This window comes from Somniosus microcephalus, chromosome 11 (genome assembly GCF_052327205.1).
Source record: "Somniosus microcephalus isolate GS21.2 chromosome 11, FLI_Smic_1.0, whole genome shotgun sequence".
Classification (NCBI taxonomy): domain Eukaryota; kingdom Metazoa; phylum Chordata; class Chondrichthyes; order Squaliformes; family Somniosidae; genus Somniosus; species Somniosus microcephalus.
The window spans coordinates 189,991,376-190,011,046 of record NC_140997.1 but is presented as its reverse complement, the minus strand read 5'-3'; the positions used below and the strand labels follow the sequence as shown (position 1 = coordinate 190,011,046).

At 46.2% G+C, this 19,671-nt stretch overlaps 1 protein-coding gene across 3 annotated transcripts in view; it reads right to left on the bottom strand.

The window, feature by feature from the left end:
- fhit (fragile histidine triad diadenosine triphosphatase) overlaps positions 1 to 19,671 on the bottom strand; it is a 1,230,589-nt gene that overhangs the window by 299,903 nt on the left and 911,015 nt on the right. For all 3 annotated transcript variants that reach the window (XM_086001534.1, XM_086001536.1, XM_086001535.1), the window contains one exon: positions 19,222 to 19,290. In XM_086001534.1, the coding sequence (XP_085857660.1) occupies positions 19,222 to 19,290 (69 nt within the window). The remainder of the gene's footprint in view (positions 1 to 19,221; positions 19,291 to 19,671) is intronic.

The window sequence follows — 19,671 nt, the reverse complement described above, 5'->3', positions numbered from 1 at the left end:
CAGGGATCAGTGCTGGGTCCCTTGCTGTTTGTGATATACATAAATGATTTGGATGAGAATGTAAAAGGTATGATCAGTAAGTTCGCGGATGACACGAAAATTGGTGGGGTGGTAAATTGCGAGGAGGAAAGCCTCAGGCTACAGGACGATATAAACGGGTTGGTCAGATGGGCGGAAAAGTGGCAAATGGAATTTAACCCTGAAAAGTGCGAGGTGATGCATTTTGGACGGACAAATAAGGCAAGGGAATACACAATGAGTGGTAGGACCCTAGGAAGTACAGAGGGTCAGAGGGACCTTGGTGTACATGTACATAGATCCCTGAAGGCAGCGGAACAGGTAGATAAGGTGGTTAAAAAGGCATATGGGATACTTGCCTTCATTAGCCGAGGCATAGAATATAAGAGCAGGGAGGTTATGATGGAGCTGTACAAAACGCTGGTGAGGCCACAGCTGGAGTACTGTGTGCAGTTCTGGTCGCCTCACGATAGGAAGGATGTGATTGCTTTGGAGAGGGTGCAGAGAAGATTCACCAGGATGTTACCTGGGATGGAGCGCCTCAGCTATGAAGAAAGGCTAAACAGGCTGGGGTTGCTTTCCTTGGAGCAAAGAAGGCTGAGGGGGGACCTGATTGAGGTGTACAAAATGATGAGGGGCATAGATAGGGTAGATAAAGAGCAACTTTTCCCCTTAGTAGGGGGGTCAATAACAAGGGGGCATAGATTCAGGGTAAGGGGCAGGAGATTTAGAGGGGACTTGAGGAGGAACTTTTTCACCCAGAGGGTGGTTGGAATCTGGAACTCACTGCCTGAAAGGGTGGTAGAGGCAGGAACCCTCACAACATTCAAGAAGCATTTGGATGAGCACTTGAAATGCCATTGCATACAAGGCTATGGACCAAATGCTGGAAAATGGGATTAGACTGGACAGGGATTGATGGACGGCGCAGACACGATGGGCCGAAGGGCCTCTTTCTGTGCTGTAAAACTCTATGGCCTAGAAATTCAGTAGGCTTAGCGCCCCATTTGGGGCGCTGGAGGGCCTAGCGCCGGAGTTATGGCCAGTTGGCAAATTCAGTGGGGCCCTTCTGTCGGCGTTACACCGGTTGCGCTGCGCCGGCACCGATGACGTCATCGGTGTGCGCAGCGTCCCGGTTGCCGTGGTGACGGGCCCCTGCGCCGAAATTGAGTTGCGGCCGCCTCGCCCGTGGCAGCCGCAACTAAGACTTTGGCAACCGAGTCTTGCAGGAGTTAGCGCCGGCGCATTAAGGTCGCGCGGCGGCCGGCCCGCACCTCCCTCCCCGGACTCCTCCACCCCACCCCCCCCGCGGAACAGATGCGTCTGGCCTGCAAGCCCGGCACTTGTCCGAGGTGCCGGGCTCATTTTTCTGAACATTTGAACGGCCAGCGGGCGGGTGCAGGCAGCTCCTCCTTAACTGAAGGAGGAGGCCTGCACTTCCCCAGCCTGCCGCACCGCATCGGGTGCCGCAGCACCGGAATTGCGCCGCAATGCGGCACTCAGCGGCCATTTCGAGGCGCTGACACCCTTTAGTAGCGCCGGCAGCCGTTTGGGCGCGGTGCTACTGAATTTTTGGCGCGCACAGGGGGACTTAGCGCCGGCGCTAAACTTCCGGCGCTAAAGCCCTGGCGAACCCACAACCGAATTTCTAGGCCTATGACTCTATGACTCTAGAGGACACTAAGAATATCCCAACACTGGACAAACAGGGGGCTATGGGGGGGAGGAGCTAAACACGATTAAAATCACTAAGGAAGTGGTACTCGGTAAATTAATGGGACTCAAGGCGGATAAATCACCTGGACCTGATGGCTTACATCCTAGGGTCTTGAGGGAAGTGGCGGTAGGGATTGTGGATGCATTGGTAATAATTTTCCAAAACTCCCTGGACTCAGCAAAGGTCCCGGCAGACTGGAAAACTGCTAATGTAACACCCTTATTTAAAAAGGGCAGTAGACAGAAGGCTGGAAACTATAGACCGGTTAGCCTAACATCTGTGGTAGGTAAAATTTTGGAGTCCATTATTAAGGAGACAGTAACAGGACATTTGGATAATCATAATTTAATAGGACAAAGTCAGCATGGTTTTATGAAGGGGAAGTCATGTTTGACAAATTTGCTGGAGTTCTTTGAGGAAGTAACATATAGGGTGGATAAAGGGGAACCAGTGGACGTAGTGTATTTAGACTTCCAAAAGGCATTTGACAAGGTGCCACACAAAAGATTGTTGCTTAAGATAAAAAAAATCACGGGATTGGGGGTAATATTCTGGCATGGATAGAGGATTGGCTATCTAACAGAAGGCAGAGAGTTGAACATAAGAACATAAGAACATAAGAAATAGGAGCAGGAGTAGGCCAATTGGCCCCTCGAGCCTGCTCCGCCATTCAATAAGATCATGGCTGATCTGATCCTAACTGCCAATCCACTATGACAGGACTATCTCCTGAATCTAACAGCATTAGACACACGAAAACAGGAGCAGGATCAGGCTACACGGCCCCTGGGCCCGCTCCGCTACCCACAGGGCCATGACCTATCCGAACCTAGACTCATGTCCAAATTCCTGCCCGCTCCCCGTAACCCTTAATTCCCTTTTCTACTAGGAAACTGTCTATTTCTGTTTTAAATTTATTTAATGATGTAGCTTCGACAGCTTTTTGGGGCAGCATATTCCATGGACCTACCACCCTCTGAGTGAAGTAGTTCCTCCTCATCTCAGTTTTGAAAGAGCAGCCCCTTATTCTAAGACTATGCCCCCTAGTTCTAGTTTCACCCATCATCTGGAACATCCTCCCTGCATCCACCCGATCCAACCCCTTCATAATCTTATATGTTTCAATAAGATCGCCTCTCATTCTTCTGAACTCCAATGAGTAGAGTCCCAATCTACTCAACCTCTCCTCATATGTCCATCCCCTCATCCCCGGGATTAATCGAGTGAACCTTCTTTGTACTGACTCGAGAGCAAGTATGTCCTTTCTTAAGTATGGACACCAAAACTGTATGCAGTATTCCAGGTGCGGTCTCACCAATACCTTGTACAACTGAAGCAATACCTCCCTATTTTTATATTCTATCCCCCTAGCAATGAAAGCCAACATTCCATTGGCCTTCTTAATCACTTGCTGCACCTGCATACTAACCTTTTGAGTTTCGTGCACCAGGACCCCCAGATCCCTTTGTACTTCAGTACTTTCAAGTTTCTTGCCATTAAGATAATAACTTGCTCTACGATTTTTCCTGCCAAAGTGCATAACCTCACACTTTCCAGTATTGTATTCCATCTGCCAAATCTCTGCCCACTTACTTAGCCTGTCTATGTCCCCTTGCAGGTTTTTTATGTCCTCCTCACTCACTACTTTCCCTCCCATCTTAGTATCATCTGCAAACTTTGACGTGTTACACTCGGTCCCCTCCTCCAAATCGTTAATATAGATTGTAAAGAGTTGGGGACCCAGCACTGACCCCTGCGGAACACCACTGGTTACTGATTGCCAGTCTGAATATGAACCATTTATCCCAACTCTCTGCCTTCTGTTAGATAGCCAATCCTCTATCCATGCCAGAATATTACCCCCAATCCCGTGATTTTTTATCTTGAGCAATAATCTTTTGTGTGGCACCTTGTCAAATGCCTTTTGGAAGTCTAAATACACTACGTCCACTGGTTCACCTTTATCCACCCTATATGTTACTTCCTCAAAGAACTCCAGCAAATTTGTCAAACATGACTTCCCCTTCATAAAACCATGCTGACTTTGTCTTATTAAATTATGATTATCCAAATGTCCTGTTACTGTCTCCTTAATAATGGACTCCAAAATTTTACCTACCACAGATGTTAGGCTAACCGGTCTATAGTTTCCAGCCTTCTGTCTACTGCCCTTTTTAAATAAGGGTGTTACATTAGCAGTTTTCCAGTCTGCCGGGACCTTTGCTGAGTCCAGGGAGTTTTGGAAGATTATTACCAATGCATCCACAATCCCTACAGCCACTTCCCTCAAAACCCTGGGATGTAAGCCGTCAGGTCCAGGTGATTTATCCGCCTTGAGTCCCATTATTTTACCAAGTACTACTTCCTTAGTGATTTTGATCGTATTTAGCTCCTCCCCCCCTATAGCCCCCTGCTTGTCAAGTGTTGGGATATTCTTGGTGTCCTCCACTGCAAAGACTGATACAAAATATTCATTCAGTGTTTTTGCCATCTCCATATTTCCCACCATTAATTTCCCGGTCTCATCCTCTAAGGGACCAACATTTACTTTAGCCACCCTTTTTCTTTTTATATAACTATAAAAACTCTTACTATCTGTCTTTATATTTTTTGCTAATTTACTTTCATAATGTATCTTCCCTTTCTTAATCAATCTTTTTGTTATTTTTTGCTGTCTTTTAAAGTTTTCCCAATCCTCTATCCTCCCACTAGATTTGGCTACCTTATATGCCCTTGTTTTTAGTCGAATACTATCCTTAATTTCTTTACTTAGCCACGGATGGCTGTCTTTTCTTTTACACCCTTTTTTTCTCAGTGGAATATACTTTTTTTGGAATTTGTAAAATAACTCCTTAAATGTACGCCACTGATCATGTATCGTCTTATCCTTTAACCTATTTTCCCAATCCACTTTACTCAATTCCGCTCTCATACCTTCATAGTCTCCTTTATTCAAGCTTAGCACGCTTGTTTGAGATACAGCCTCCTCACCCTCTAACTGAATATGGAATTCAACCATGTTATGGTCACTCATTCCAAGGGGATCCTTTACTAGGACATTTTTAATTAATCCTGTCTCGTTACACAGGACCAGATCTAAGGTTGCTTGCCCCCTGGTTGGTTCAGTTACATACTGCTCAAGAAACCCATCCCTAATACACTCAATGAACTCATCCTCAAGGCAGCCCTGCCCAATTTGATTCGTCCAATTTATATGAAAGTTAAAATCCCCCATAATTATAGTTGTTCCCTTATTACAAGCCTCAACTATTTCCTGATTGATACTCCGTCCAACCGAGTTGCGACTGTTCGGAGGCCTATATACTACACCCACTAGTGTTTTTTTCCCCTTATTATTCCTTATCTCCACCCAAACTGTTTCATTATCCTGATCCTTTGACCCAATATCATTTCTCTGTATTGCAGTGATTCCTTCCTTTATTAACATAGCCAGCCCACCTCCCCTTCCTTCCTGCCTGTCCTTCCTGATTGTTAAATAACCTGGTATGTTTAATTCCCAGGCATTGTCACCCTGCAGCCATGTTTCTGTAATGGCCACAAGATCATACCCATATGTAGCTATTTGTGCCTTTAACTCGTCTATTTTGTTACGAATGCTACGTGCATTCAGATAGAGAACTTTCAAATATGTTTTGTGACACTTAGTTCCTGCTATTGCCCTTTTTATTACTTTACCTTTTACTCCACACCTTCTACCCCTTCCTGACACACTCTGGTTTTTAATTTCCCCACTGCTACCTAAGTCTATGACCTTCTCTGTTGTCATTTGTATTATTTGCTCTCTGGGAACCTCCCCCCCACTAGTTAGTTTAAAGCCCTCTCTACAGCCCTAGTTATATGATCCGCCAGGACTCTAGTCCCAGCACTGGCCAAGTGAAGCCCGTCCCAACGGAACAGCTCCCTCCTGTCCCAGTACTGGTGCCAGTGTCCCAGGAAGCAAAACCCATTTCTCCCACACCAGTCTTTGAGCCACGCATTTAACTCTCTTATTTTATTTGTCCTAGCCAAATTCGCTCGTGGCTCAGGTAATAATCCAGAGATTATTACCCTTGTGGTTCTGCTTTTTAATTTGGCCCCTAGCTGCTCAAACTCCCTCAGCAGAACCTCCTTCCTTGTCCTATCTATGTCGTTGGTACCAACATGGACCACGACAACTGGATCCTCCCCCTCCCACTCCAAGTTTCTGTCCAGCCCAGAGGAGATGTCCTTAACCCTGGCACCGGGTAGGCAACACAGCCTACGGGACTCTCGCTCTTGGCTGCAGAGAACTCTATCTATCCCCCTAATAATACTATCCCCTACCACTACAACATTTCTATTTACTCCCCCCTCTTGAATGGCCCCCCTCTCCACGGTGCTGTGGCCAGGTTGCTCATCCTCCCTGCAGCCCCTGCTTCCGTCTCCACAGGGAGTAAGAAGCTCGAACCTGTTGGACAAGAGCAACGGCTGCGGCTCCTCCAACACTACCTTCTGGATCCCCGTACCTGCCTCACTTGTGGTCACACCGTCCAGTCCCTGACCATGGGCTACATCTGAATTAATTAACTTCATAGGTGTGACCACCTCCTGAAACACAGAGTCCAGGTACTTCTCCCCCTCCCTGATGTGTCGCAGTATCTGAAGCTCAGACTCCAGCTCATCAACACGGAGCTGGAGATCCTGTAGCAGCAGACACTTGTCACAGATGTAATCACCGTTAGCCTCAATGGGGTCTACCGGCTCCCACATCTCGCAACAGTAACACATCATCTGCTCCATTCTATGTAATTAATTATAATTTTTTTTTTATTTAATTAGATTAAATCAATCCCTCTAAATTACACCAGTTTAATGGTTAACCAACTGTCTCCCTTACAGCACAGACCCTAGAAAAAAATCGCCGAATTTAAGCTTGTAATAAAAAGAAGAAATACTCACCAACCAACCAACCAAGTTGGGATAAATGGTTCATTCTCAGACTGGCAATCAGTAACTAGTGGTGTTCCGCAGGGGTCAGTGCTGGGTCCCCAACTCTTTACAATCTATATTAACGATTTGGAGGAGGGGACCGAGTGTAACATATCAAAGTTTGCAGATGATACTAAGATGGGAGGGAAAGTAGTGAGTGAGGAGGACATGAAAAACCTGCAAGGGGATATGGACAGGTTAAGTAAGTGGGCAGAGATTTGGCAGATGGAATACAATACTGGAAAGTGTGAGGTTATGCACTTTGGCAGGAAAAATCATAGAGCAAGTTATTATCTTAATGGCAAGAAACTGGAAAGTACTGAAGTACAAAGGGATCTGGGGGTCCTGGTGCACGAAACTCAAAAGGTTAGTATGCAGGTGCAGCAAGTGATTAAGAAGGCCAATGGAATGTTGGCTTTCATTGCTAGGGGGATAGAATATAAAAATAGGGAGGTATTGCTTCAGTTGTACAAGGTATTGGTGAGACCGCACCTGGAATACTGCATACAGTTTTGGTGTCCATACTTAAGAAAAGACATACTTGCTCTCGAGTCAGTACAAAGAAGGTTCACTCGGTTAATCCCGGGGATGAGGGGATGGACATATGAGGAGAGGTTGAGTAGATTGGGACTCTACTCATTGGAGTTCAGAAGAATGAGAGGCGATCTTATTGAAACATATAAGATTGTGAAGGGGTTGGATCGGGTAGATGCGGGGAGGATGTTCCCGATGATGGGTGAAACTAGAACTAGGGGGCATAGTCTTAGAATAAGGGGCTGCTCTTTCAAAACTGAGATGAGGAGGAACTACTTCACTCAGAGGGTGGTAGGTCCATGGAATATGCTGCCCCAAAAAGCTGTAGAAGCTACATCATTACATAAATTTAAAACAGAAATAGACAGTTTCCTAGAAGTAAAGGGAATAAAGGGTTATGGGGAGCGGGCAGGAATTTGGACGAGTCTAGGTTCGGATCGGACATGGCCCTGTGGGTAGCGGAGCGGGCCCAGGGGCCGTGTAGCCTGATCCTGCTCCTATTTCGTGTGTCTAATTCTGTTAGATTCAGGAGATGGTTCTGTGATAGTAGATTGGCGGTTAGGATCAGATCAGCCATGATCTTATTGAATGGCGGAGCAGGCTCGAGGGGCCGATTGGCCTACTCCTGCTCCTATTTCTTACGTTCTTAAATCATGTTTGACAAATTTATTAGAGTTTTTTGAGGATGCAACTAGCAGGGTAGATAAAGGGGAACCAGTGGATGTAGTATATTAGGATTTCCAAAAGGCATTCGATAAGGTGCCACATAAAAGGTTATTACACAAGATAAGGGCTCATGGAGTTGGGGGTAATATAGTAGCGTGGATAGAGGATTGGTTAATGGACAGAAAACAGAGAGTGGCGATAAACGTGTCTTTTTCAGGTTGGCAGGCTGTAACTAGTGGGTTGCTGCAAGGATCAGTCTGGGGCCTCAGCTATTTACAATCTATATTAATGACCTAGATGAAGGGACCGAGAGTAATGTATCCAAGTTTGATGACGATACAAAGCTAGGTGGGACAGTAAGCTGTGAGGAAAACACAAAGGCCTAGAAATTGGGTTGGTAGCGCCGGCGCTGAGCGCCTAAAGAGACCTAGAATTGGGGCAAAGCCCTATGTTGGGGCGGACGCTATGAAGATAGCGCCAACTCAGATATTGACTATACATTTAGCGCCTGCGCAAAGTGTTTGCGCGCACCCGCGAGCGCAAGCGGCTCATGACGTCATTTCAGTGTGCAACGCCTTTTAGGAGCGCCTGAGCGCATATTGGGTGGCACCCGGAGCCTTAGCGCCCAGCGCTATTAGTGACAGTTCGAGGGAGGGCTAACAGGCCCTTCTCGGAGTAGGGGGGTGCTATTTAAAGGGGACAGCTCTAGTGCAGAATCTTCTGCCACTTGGACAGCTCATTGCGACCGCTGCTACAGAGAGTTGGCGAGCTAATGTGGAGCGGAGTTCTGGGAATTAAGCTTTACAGTACTTGGGACCTTCAACCCTGTCCGAAGCACTTGCAGCACTACACCTAAAAGCCTTTTGACCAACTGGCATCGGAATGGGAGCTTGTTTGGAGGGCCACGGCCTCATCGCCCAACACTGTGAAGGGGCAGAGAGACGGCGGGAGAGAGGGCCAGGATTGGCCAGAAGGAGGAGGGGCAATGGAGGTCGGCCAATCCGACGGGATGCTGCGAGGGTCTTCAGGCAGCAGGTGACAAGCCTTGACATGTCGGAGGAGCAGTGTTTGGAAATGCTCCAAATCTGGAGGGACATTGTTTCTGATCTGTGCCACCTGCTTGGTCAGGATCTGCAGCCGCGTGAACGCTGCAGAACCTCTCTGTCCGAGATGGCTAAACTGACTGATGGCCTCCATTTTTATGCCAACGGATCCTTTCAGTCAGCCATTGGGTACAATGCGACTGCCACTCAGGCTGCAGTCCACTGTTGCATCCGGCAAGTGACAGATGCCCTTTATAGGCGAACGCGTCAATTCATTACCTTCCCTCGAACCCTGCACAAGCAGGCGGAGGAGGAGGAGGAGGAGGAAGAGCAGGCGGAGGAGGTGGAGGAGGAAGATGGAAGGGCTGCTGAAAGTGGAAGGTCCATACGTCAGAGGCTCCTCTGGACTCCTGTCGACACCCCTGTGGCGGAATGATGAGAGTCTTAACTCATGCGCACTTTGGATGTTTGAGGGCCTCTGAATGCCAGCATCACTGAAAGTAGTCACATGCACCATGCCACATTGAAACTTCTGTTTATTGGCACAAAAGTCTTTCATTACAGCTAAACAATGTCATGTCAGCAGAAACCATAACTTTAAAAAAAACTGTGAACTGTTCGGCAAAGCCGCAAAACTTAATCAACCTTCTGCAAATATAACAGCAGGTGAGGGTGTCCTTGAATTTGGACAAACAAACGTCTCAGCACCTCCCTCTACAACTGGCCCCTTGAGGGAGAATGACTTCTCTTTTGCACCCGGCCCCTTCCCTCCCTGCTGCTCCTGCGTAATTGGACCCCAGTGGCGGGCTCAAGGCTGGGGGACGCCTCCTGACTGTCTGGAAACGCAGAAGCCCCTGAGGGACGGCCTGGCTGACCTCTGGGCTTGGAGGGTGCGGACGCAGGATGCTTGCTGTGACCATGGCTGGAAGCAGTGTGGCCTGCAGGTGGTGGCAGCTGCAATGCAGGCGTCCCAGCGCTGGCATGTGAAATGGTCTCCTGCCGAGAGAGGACACCTGCACCATGGTCGGATGACACACTGGCTATCTGAGGGGAGCGGCTCGGCTCATCCGCCACAATCGCATGCTCCACTGATTCCTGGCCTTGTACGGGAGTGGAAGGGCCCGGGGTGATCCTGTCTGATGCAGAGAGGGTGGCTGCAGTGAGAGATCGCGTTGCGTCAATCTGGCTGTGGAGGAGCCCAGCAAGTGACTGCGTGGCAACAGTGAGGACCTGTGTGCCAGGTGCCAGTGCTTCGGAGAAGGCCTGGACAGTTCTTCCCATAGCTTCGGCCAAGCCAGGTGCCGACCGCTCCACTGCCTCGGACAAGCCCTGCACAGACCTTTCCAGGGATTGTCCGAAGCCCTGAACAGTCCTTTCCATAGCCGACTCAAAGCCGTGGACAGTCCTCTCCATTGTTGGGCCGAAGCCCTGGATAGTCCTGTCCATTGTTGCCCCGAAGCCATGGATAGACCTGTCCATTGTTTCCCCGAACACCTGGAGAGTCCTCTCCATTGTTGCCCCAAAGCCCTGCAGAGTCCTCTCCATTGTTGCCCCGAAGTCCAGCCTACTCCTAGCCAATGAATCTATTGACTCAGGCATCTTCTCCACTGCAGCCATCAGCTCCGTGTGTCTGAGCCGGGCCTGTTTGCTCACCTCAGCCAGGCGACGGACCTCATCTGCACTCTGTGCAGCAGTCATAACGACCTGCCTTGCCCTGCGGGGTGAAGGTGGCCGCACTTGCCTATCCCCCGTGCGTGGCTGCATGCCGCTTGGTCCGGCAACTGGTTCATCCTCAGAGCGCCCCCCCCCCTCCCCTCCAGGGGACTACTATCCCCAGTCTGTAGATGTGTCAGCTCCCCGGATTCTGCAACGGCTGGTCCGGATTCCTCCTGGTCCTCGCCTCCGGTGGCACTGGCACTGGCAGCTTCAGTGTGTTGAGCCCGAGTTGGTGCTGCTTCATCTGAAAGTGGGAGGTGGAAGAGTGGCTTTAGCAAAAGGACAGCTTTGCTGAAAGGCATGCCAGATTGCAGCAAGGCTCTGACATGGCTGCACACTGAGGATGCATGCTGGCGGGGGGACCAAGTGGAAGGCAACAGGTGAAAAAGCTGAGCGTCTTACCCTCGCTGTCGGTAATGGGGTCGGCAGATGCAGTGGTCACAGGACCAGACAGACGTCCTCCAAGTATCTGGTGCACTCTCTCCTCCAGATCTGTGAGAGTGACCACTTGTGGAGGTCCGCCACCGGTTCGACGCTGCTCCTTCCGAATCATCGCCAGCTTGGACTGCAGGGGAAATAAGGGGAAGTTCTGTAACATGATGCCTTGAGACCTCATCGCATGCCCCCCATGGTGCAAGAGCCCTTACAGGAGGCCTTGAGACCTCATCGCATGCCCCCCATGGTGCAAGAGCCCTTACAGGAGGCCTTGAGACCTCATCGCATGCCCCCCATGGTGCAAGAGCCCTTAGAGGAGGCCTTGAGACATCTGTCCATGTGTGTGGCCAGAAAGGGCCATGGGTGCTTGCTGACAGATGACCATTGGGGCATCATGGCAACAGGGTGGCCGAAGTCAGCTGCAGATGCAGGGAAGCACAAGTTTGGTAAACCATCACTCACCCTAACGATCCGTGTGAGGTCGTTGAATTTCTTCCTGCACTGAACAGGGGTCCTGGTCGCCATGCTGCTGGAGTTGACCCTCACAGCAACCTCCCGCCAAGATCGTCGGTAAGCCTTCTGATTCGGCCTCTTGCCATTATCCGGATACAGGACCTCTCGACGGTGTTCAACTGCAGCCACCAAGTGGTCCAGGGCCTCAGTGCTGAAGCGCTCTGCTCTCTGTCTAACCTTCTCCATGATGAACAAGTTTGTACCGCCAGACAAGGGCGAGCGCCGAATCCGAGGCCTACAGGGCGTTGGGTGTTGAAGCTCAGGCTGACTGACCCACCCCTTTAAGAGCCGGCCGGCGCCTGGAGGTCTCGTGCTTTCCCGTAATTGAGTTCACCTGCGCTGCGCCCGTCCGCGTCGATATTGAGTAGCGCCTGACCTTTTGCGCCTTAAGAGCACCGTGCAATGGCTGATTTAGCGCCTCAATCCCCTTTGGGGGTGATGCAACCCAATATCGCGCCAGGCGGTGATAAGTTTCGTCTGGCTATAAACTTTGCGCATCGCTAGTTCTAACGCCTCAAGCGGGGCTATACCCAATTTCTAGGCCAAAGAGTCTGCAAAGGGATATAGATAGACTAAGTGAGTGGGCAGTAAGGTGGCAGATGGAGCATAATGTAGGGAAATGTGAAGTTATTCACTTTGGTAGGAAGAATAGAAAAACAGAATACTTTTTAAATGGTGAGAAACTTTTACATATTGGTGTTCAGAGAGATTTGGGTGTCTTCGTGCAAGAAACACAGAAAGCTAGCATGCAGGTACAGCAAGCAATGAGGAAGGCAAATGGCATGTTGGCCTTTATTGCAAGGGGGTTGGAGTATAAGAGTAAGGAAGTCTTGCTACAATTGTACAGGGCCTTGATGAGACCACACCTGGAGTACTGTGCACAGTTTTGGTCTCCTTATCTAAGGAAGGATATACTTGACTTGGAGATGGTGCAACGAAGGTTCACTAGATTGATTCCTGGGATGAGAGGGCTGTCCTATGATGAGAGATTGTGTAGAATGGGCCTAGACTCTCTGGAGTTTAGAAGAATGAGAGGTGATCTCATTGAAACATAGAAGATTCTGAAGGGGATTGACAGGGTAAATGCAGGGAAGATGTTTCCCCTGGCTGGAGAGTCTAGAACTAGGGGGCATAGTATCAGGATAAGGGGTAGGCCATTTAAGACTGAGATGAGGAGGAATTTCTTCACTCAGAGGGTTGTGAATCTTTGGAATTCTCTACCCCAGAGGGCTGTGGATGCTGAGTCTTTGAGTATATGCAAGGCTGAGATAGATAGATTTTTGGACTCTTGGGGAATCAAGGGATATGGGTATTGGGCAGGAAAGTGTAGTTGAGATGGATGATCAGCCATGATCTTATTGAATGGCGGAACAGGCTCAAGGGGCTGTATCACCTACTCCTGCCCCTATTTCTTATGTTCTTATCCACTGGTGCCCAACGGCAGGTCTTGTACAGACAGTGGCAAGATCACGCTGAACCTACTGGATTTTATAAAAGCAGGAAGGCCTGTTTATGCTGGGTCTTCTGAATTGCCAATGGTCTAACTGGCTCCAATAAACACACTGCTCTGGTGATAGCGGGTAACCTAGAGTGATGTCACAGCTCCATGTCATGATGTCCGCATTCATACACTCCTGTAGTGTGTCTTGGTATATTTTGGACATCTTGAGGTCAGTTGTTGCTGATGTCATGATGCAGTATTTCATGCATATGCAGCAGCCAAACTGTCAAGTCAATCTGCATATGCATTACATATTGGGAGCCACTTTGCACCATTTGGGACCAACCGTACACCTGGGAAGTAATTGCAGGGCAGTGCTGCACCTCGGATGCTCTCCTAAGACCAAGGTTGTAAACATAGTTTAGGAAGCAGCAGAAGTGAAAGGATAGGAGAGGGAAAGATTCTCATATTTCTCTCCAATTCTACGCGGCCCCGCCACTACCCCCCACCTTCGCCACCCCCACACTTCTAAAAGAAAAGCATACCTAATACCCTGTGCAGTTAACTTTCCTTCAGATTGACATGACTGGAGGGTCGGTGGGGCAACAAAAGTATAAGTATGTTGAACTGGGCAGATTGCGAACAGTGAACTTTCCCTGCAATTACGCGTGCACCTTACAACCCTGTTCTCTCATTTATATTCATGAGCAAGGTTTTATGATCATTTGGTTCATCAAATGATCATCAGCTGCCGGCTTTTGAACTATAGCTACAATGCAATTGAAATGAGTATGGGTGTTTCAATTCAGTAAGTATCAACACAAATAATTTTTTCTATTAGTGTCAGATACTTCTTTTTGCACTTAACACTGAACAGAGTTTTACTTCTTGGATTAATTCTGCAGCTAGCTTCAATCACATTCCAAGTTCCTCCACAGCAACCAAGTATAAGAACTGGTCGAGCTTCACGGTTCCTGTCAGGGTTTCAATCTTGGGGGACGCGACTGCTCAAGGTATTCACCCAATTTACCCCTTTGTGTGCCTTTTATCCTCATGTCACTGAGATGTTTCCTGCCAGCCACCCAATCCCATTCCACCTGACTGAGGAGAGAACCTTAATTTCTAGTGCGGTATTCTCTCAGAAGGTCATGCAGTTTCCTGAGGTTGAGGCTCTTTGCTGGATCCGAAGTAGCCCATTGGGGTTGAGCACATCTTGAATCACAAGCTCCCTTGTTGAATGGGTAGCTATTTATTCTTTGATGCCATTTACCACAGATTTTCACTCGTGGTAATGAATAATCCCCTGATGAGGTGTTCAATTGGTTCATTTTTTGATTTGAATGTGAAACCACCCGACTAAACTGTGGTGTAGAATTTGTTGGCATTATTCTTCCCTGTATCCTTACATCAGCAGAGAAGAGTATGCCTTTGTACCAAAGTAATAGCTTGGCAGATTTACTGCCAGATTTAGCACCACCGGCAGGCGACTTTAAAAAGTCAGCCACTGAACCTGGTTACCGCTGCTGCCTTACAGGCCTATTACTCAGAGTCAGAATCATTATTATCCCATTGACAGCACATTTTTCAAACAGCACTTGTTTTTTAGCCAAGTTTCAATTCTTCCTGTTCCCAGCACTGTCATAAAACATAGTTTGCATGATGCCACATGGCTGCCTATGTGTCTTTATAAATCATGGCAGTAATTTCAAAAAAACTTGCAGAACATAAGTACTTTGCTACAATCTGATAGAAATGACATTGTGCAATCAATGTTCTGTTCACCCACCCAAGACATTTGCTGCAAAATTTAAAATCAGGTGTCTTTTATTTTTAAAATCGCAGGATTAACACATGGGGCCGTATTTTGCGACCCCTTACGGATGAGTACAAGGTGTGCACGCGGCCATAGGGGCCACGCAAGTCCCGGGTTTAGGCACGCGATGTGCATGCGCTAAAACCCGGAACTTGCGATGACAGATCCTCCGCATCCCTGGGAGGAGGGCCTCTGCAGGTGGAGAGTTGCGCTATTTGCCCAACCTCCGCCCGCTGATTGCCTGTGAAATTCTTACGCCTGGTAAGGCCTGTTTTTCCCAGCATAAGAGTTTTAAAAATTAGAAAAATAAAATGTTATCACTCATTTATACATTAAAATCCCTGTCCAATAAGTTACGTTTATTTTTAGCCCCGTTAAAACATATTTAAAAAAATTCAAAAAATAAAAGTTTTGTTTAAAATATTTAATTAAAAGGCATTTTAATTAATTTTAAACATGTAATTAAAAAAAATTATTTCATGTGTTCGTGTATTTTTTACGTGATCCCCATTCATACTTATGGGGTTTCTGTAGGTACGGAACTCCCATAAGTATGAATGGGGATTCCCTTCTTTTATAGGTTGGGCCGGCCCACGTGATCCCAGGGGCGCTTGCGAACCGCATGCGCCCCTGGGATACGTGGGCCTCTGCCCGCGCGTACCCAGAGACACCCAGGATCGCAAGCCTCTGTACCTCCTGGGCCACCAGGTAAATACATAGATATTTTACAGGCCGAAGGCATCCGCCCTCAGGAAGCCTCCGATCGCAAATTTTGGGCCATGGTCTTGCATTGGTTTTATATGCTGATTACATCTAGGTAGCAGAGTGCTAGCACTGCAGTAATACAATCAGGTACTTGCAATGATAATAAAAACCACAAGAGCACAGCTCGAGTGTTTTACAATTCAGCAGAGTTATGCCCTCAGACTCAGTGCCAGGCATTACAATATATATTATATAGTTCAATTATTTATTATTTTAAAATAACATTCTTCAGAAAGTCTCATGTGGAATACTGAATATGTTAGTGGCGGTTAGCAGTAGGTAAAAAGGTAATAAACATGTTCATGATGTTCCTACATTATCAGGTTTTCTCAGCTACTAATTACTGGGATATGAACAGTACACTATACATTATTATGTTATAAAACCTTATCATCATTCAGAACTGCTGCCATATCTGGTTGGGGAAAAGTGCATTCTCATACATACTCAAGTTCCACACCACTGAAAATTCCCATTTACAGCCCATGTTTGCTCTTCTCACTCATAGCTGAAGTCTGTTAATGCAAAGCGCATGTCCTTAGTTGCAACATTAGCTTCACTTCTGCATCTCCACCATTGTGTCTCCTACCATGCTCCAGGGCATTTGAACTGGGTCTGCATTTGCCCAGTCTAGTCCCAAACTTGGAAACATTGCATAATCCAATGGACATTTATCTCCCAGGTTTAAAAACAATGCCTGGCAAAATGCATACACCTCATTACCCAAAGCAGAAACTAATACAGGGAGAATCGGAGACCTCAGACAACCATCTGACCTCATGAGTTTCCATAGTAACAGGTTTCAATCTCTTACATTAAAACAGAAACCGTTTAAGGGCCATTAAAAGAACAACGAAGGAAGCTGGTTGTCTTCTGATCTTGCTTTTGGAGCAGTAAGACTTGAGTGGAACCAGATGCTGTATCCAGACCAAAACACTGAAACAACCCAAAAGTACCTGAAAGAACCATCGAAAGATCCGGACAGCAGAGAAACATTCCTTAGTAATGACTGAGTATTATATAACAGCTGAATCTTCTTCCATTGCCAATCCACTCATACTGAAGTAAAACAGACTACAGAGAAGCCCATTGCATTAAAGCGAAGGTCTAATAAGAGGTCACACTGAGGTTTTGTATTTTTGTGCATTTACATGAAGTTGTGCGGGATTATAACAGAACCACAACTGTAATGCGGCATTCTTCATTGTGGATGCCATAGGGTATTTGGAGAGAGGGAGGAAGTGGTTCACTTAGTTGAACAGATGTTTCACCTTTTTTTTTTACCACTGTTTCAGCATAATTTAGCACTTACCTCTTGATCTAACATGGCCTTGCTTCACAAATGACATCAGCCAGAGAGTCGCCATCTTGCATACTTAGGCCATCAGATTTTAAATTTTGCCTTTTATTTCTTTTACACCCTTCTCATCTCTGCACACACAATAACAGCGAACTGACAGCATTTGCCGTTATTACCCCTTTGAAACTGGCCACAACTTCAGGATGTAGCGCATGTGCATCTAAACGTGGAAATCCTGAAGTTACGGTCAGTCAATCACTGCTCCGACACTGACTGCGCTGTGTACACCCCACCCCCCACCCACCCATAGCTAGCAATCAGTGTAATCAGTGAAATCAGTGAAACTGACGAAAATTTGGACTTTTCCGCGGTAATATCGCTGTTAACTACCCCATTAAATGTTAAGCTTTGTTGGAATAGGTGCAACTGGGGTTGTAACAGCGTATTAACTGCTAAACAAATTTTATGGCCCTGAAAAACGAATTTTAATTTTGTGGAATTTCAAATTTCTCCATTATTAAGAAACTTAAAAAAAAATGTTTTTTTAAAAACGTTTGCTTATGATATTTCAGGTTCTACCTTATGCCCCTGAGAGTCCCAATCTTTGTTTTGCTCTCTGTAACATTTATAAAAAGTCCGGATAAAAGCAGCTTCTCATTTCCTGGTTCCCTGTCTGTGAGAATGCTGCAATGTTACAGCAGCATCGCAGGAGGAAATTCCCACTACAGAGCGCTGAAATCACTTGAACATTGAAAAAGGTAAACTTCTCACCACAGAGATCGCGAGATCTCTGTGAGCAGCTTTCTTCAGGCCAGTGGCGAGCACCTTTGCTTCGCCGCTGACCGCAAATTTCGGGCCAACTGTTCCTCTCCTGAGAAAGTAAAGCAGCTTGCTTCAATGTCTTTACAGATGCTGCTCTTCAAACAGCCACTAAGAGATAAACTAAGCTGTCTACCACAAGTAAAGTGCCTCGCTTCTAGCGTAGCTGAGATCAAGAACTGGCTATAGAGGGAATCATAGGTGTGACCCTGCGTTCTACCTCTTTGTACCGTGACGTGATGGGGCACCAAAGTTTTATCTGGTAACCCAATGAGTCTCAAATCTTAAAAGTGGTCAGATGACTGAAACCAAATCGCAAGTTAATAGGAATGTTATCATTATATATGTTTTATCCCAGTATAAACTAAACAATGAAAATTCAAAGGACAATAAGAAATACTCTGTCCATCAATTTTCAAGCCATTCCTCAGTGCAACAAGACTGTTCGAAATAATCCAAAACTATTCAGAGAAGCTAATGTTGTTTTAATACTAATCTGATTGGGAAGCACAATCAAATAATGGTAAAAACACAATGGGGTAGATCTTGACTTTGCGCAATAGTGTAAAACAGGTGATAGCAAGTCAGTAGCCCGTTTTACATCTCCCATGATTTTTCGTTCCACTGACTTGTATGGAAATAAAAATCAGGAGAGATGTAAAACGGGCTGCCGACTCGCTATCACCCATTTTACACAATCGCACAAAGTCAAGATCTACCTCAATCCATTTGCAAGAAATTGTTTGCATTTAAATGAAAATGATGCCTGAACTAAAATTTCAAATAATCTCACATAAAGACAGCCACTTTGAAAATGTTGGAAACATTCAATCCAATGTCCTTTTAATATTACAGACTGCTGTCACTGAAAGTCCCAACTTCAGTAGCAGCTCTGTAATATAGATGAGGTGATGCTACTGCACAGAATAACATTTCACAAGAACATGTTCTGCACAAAAGTGACTTGACTACTGAATAGCCACCTGATCAAGATAACATGTGACAGTAGAATAACAGTATGTGTTAAATATTAAATGTAAAGACAATCGGAAAACATTGCATGTCCAAAACAGAAGTTTACATTTAACTATTATGTTTGGATCAACAATAATATTTAGTGAAAGTGGTACAATTCACTCAAATAGCTTGGGAATTCTGTTTGCAACAAGTCGATATATTTCTGGAATGGACTGTATTCATTACTTATGTAAAAGGTAGGCAACAAATATATTATTTGGCAGACTTTTTTTTCCCATAATAGAATCCTTGATTAAGATGTGGATCTGAGCTAGCGATATTGCGCATTGGATGGTCATCCTCTGTCACACGGGGGAAATAAACTGTGCTGCTTCAATAACCCAGAGCTGTACTGCAAAGTAGTTACTGCAATCCTCAAAATCAAAACTACATGCCTCTATTTTAACTGAACAGCTTTTCAATGTTTCCACATCAAGATTTATTTTTTAAAATTACCTCCGCATAGACATTATCATTTTTTGGAAAGTCTCCTTTTTTTCTTGGAAGAATGTGAATATGCAGGTGCTGGAAGGAAAAGAAAGAACAAAAATCACCATTTGAGAGACATAGTCCGTTGAAAGCATTTCACACAGTAAACACAAAAGGTCACAGTAAACTTTTCTAAGCTCTGGTGTTACTAGAAGGCAAATTTGCTTTTGGAGATTGAATTTTCACCTTTAAATATTTTCGACACTACTCATAAGATAATGACAGTTGAAAGGTGGTGGAAATAGAAGGCAGAAAAATAGGTTTATTCAAAATCTTTCTGAAGTCTGTGGAAATTACCAACAGTTGTTCGAATTCTTCTTCCAAAAGGAAGGTTTTATATCCCAGATGACAAAACTGGCAAGCCTGGCTGATTCCTTGCAAGTGAGAAAAAAAATCATCAACATTGACTTTAAAGTA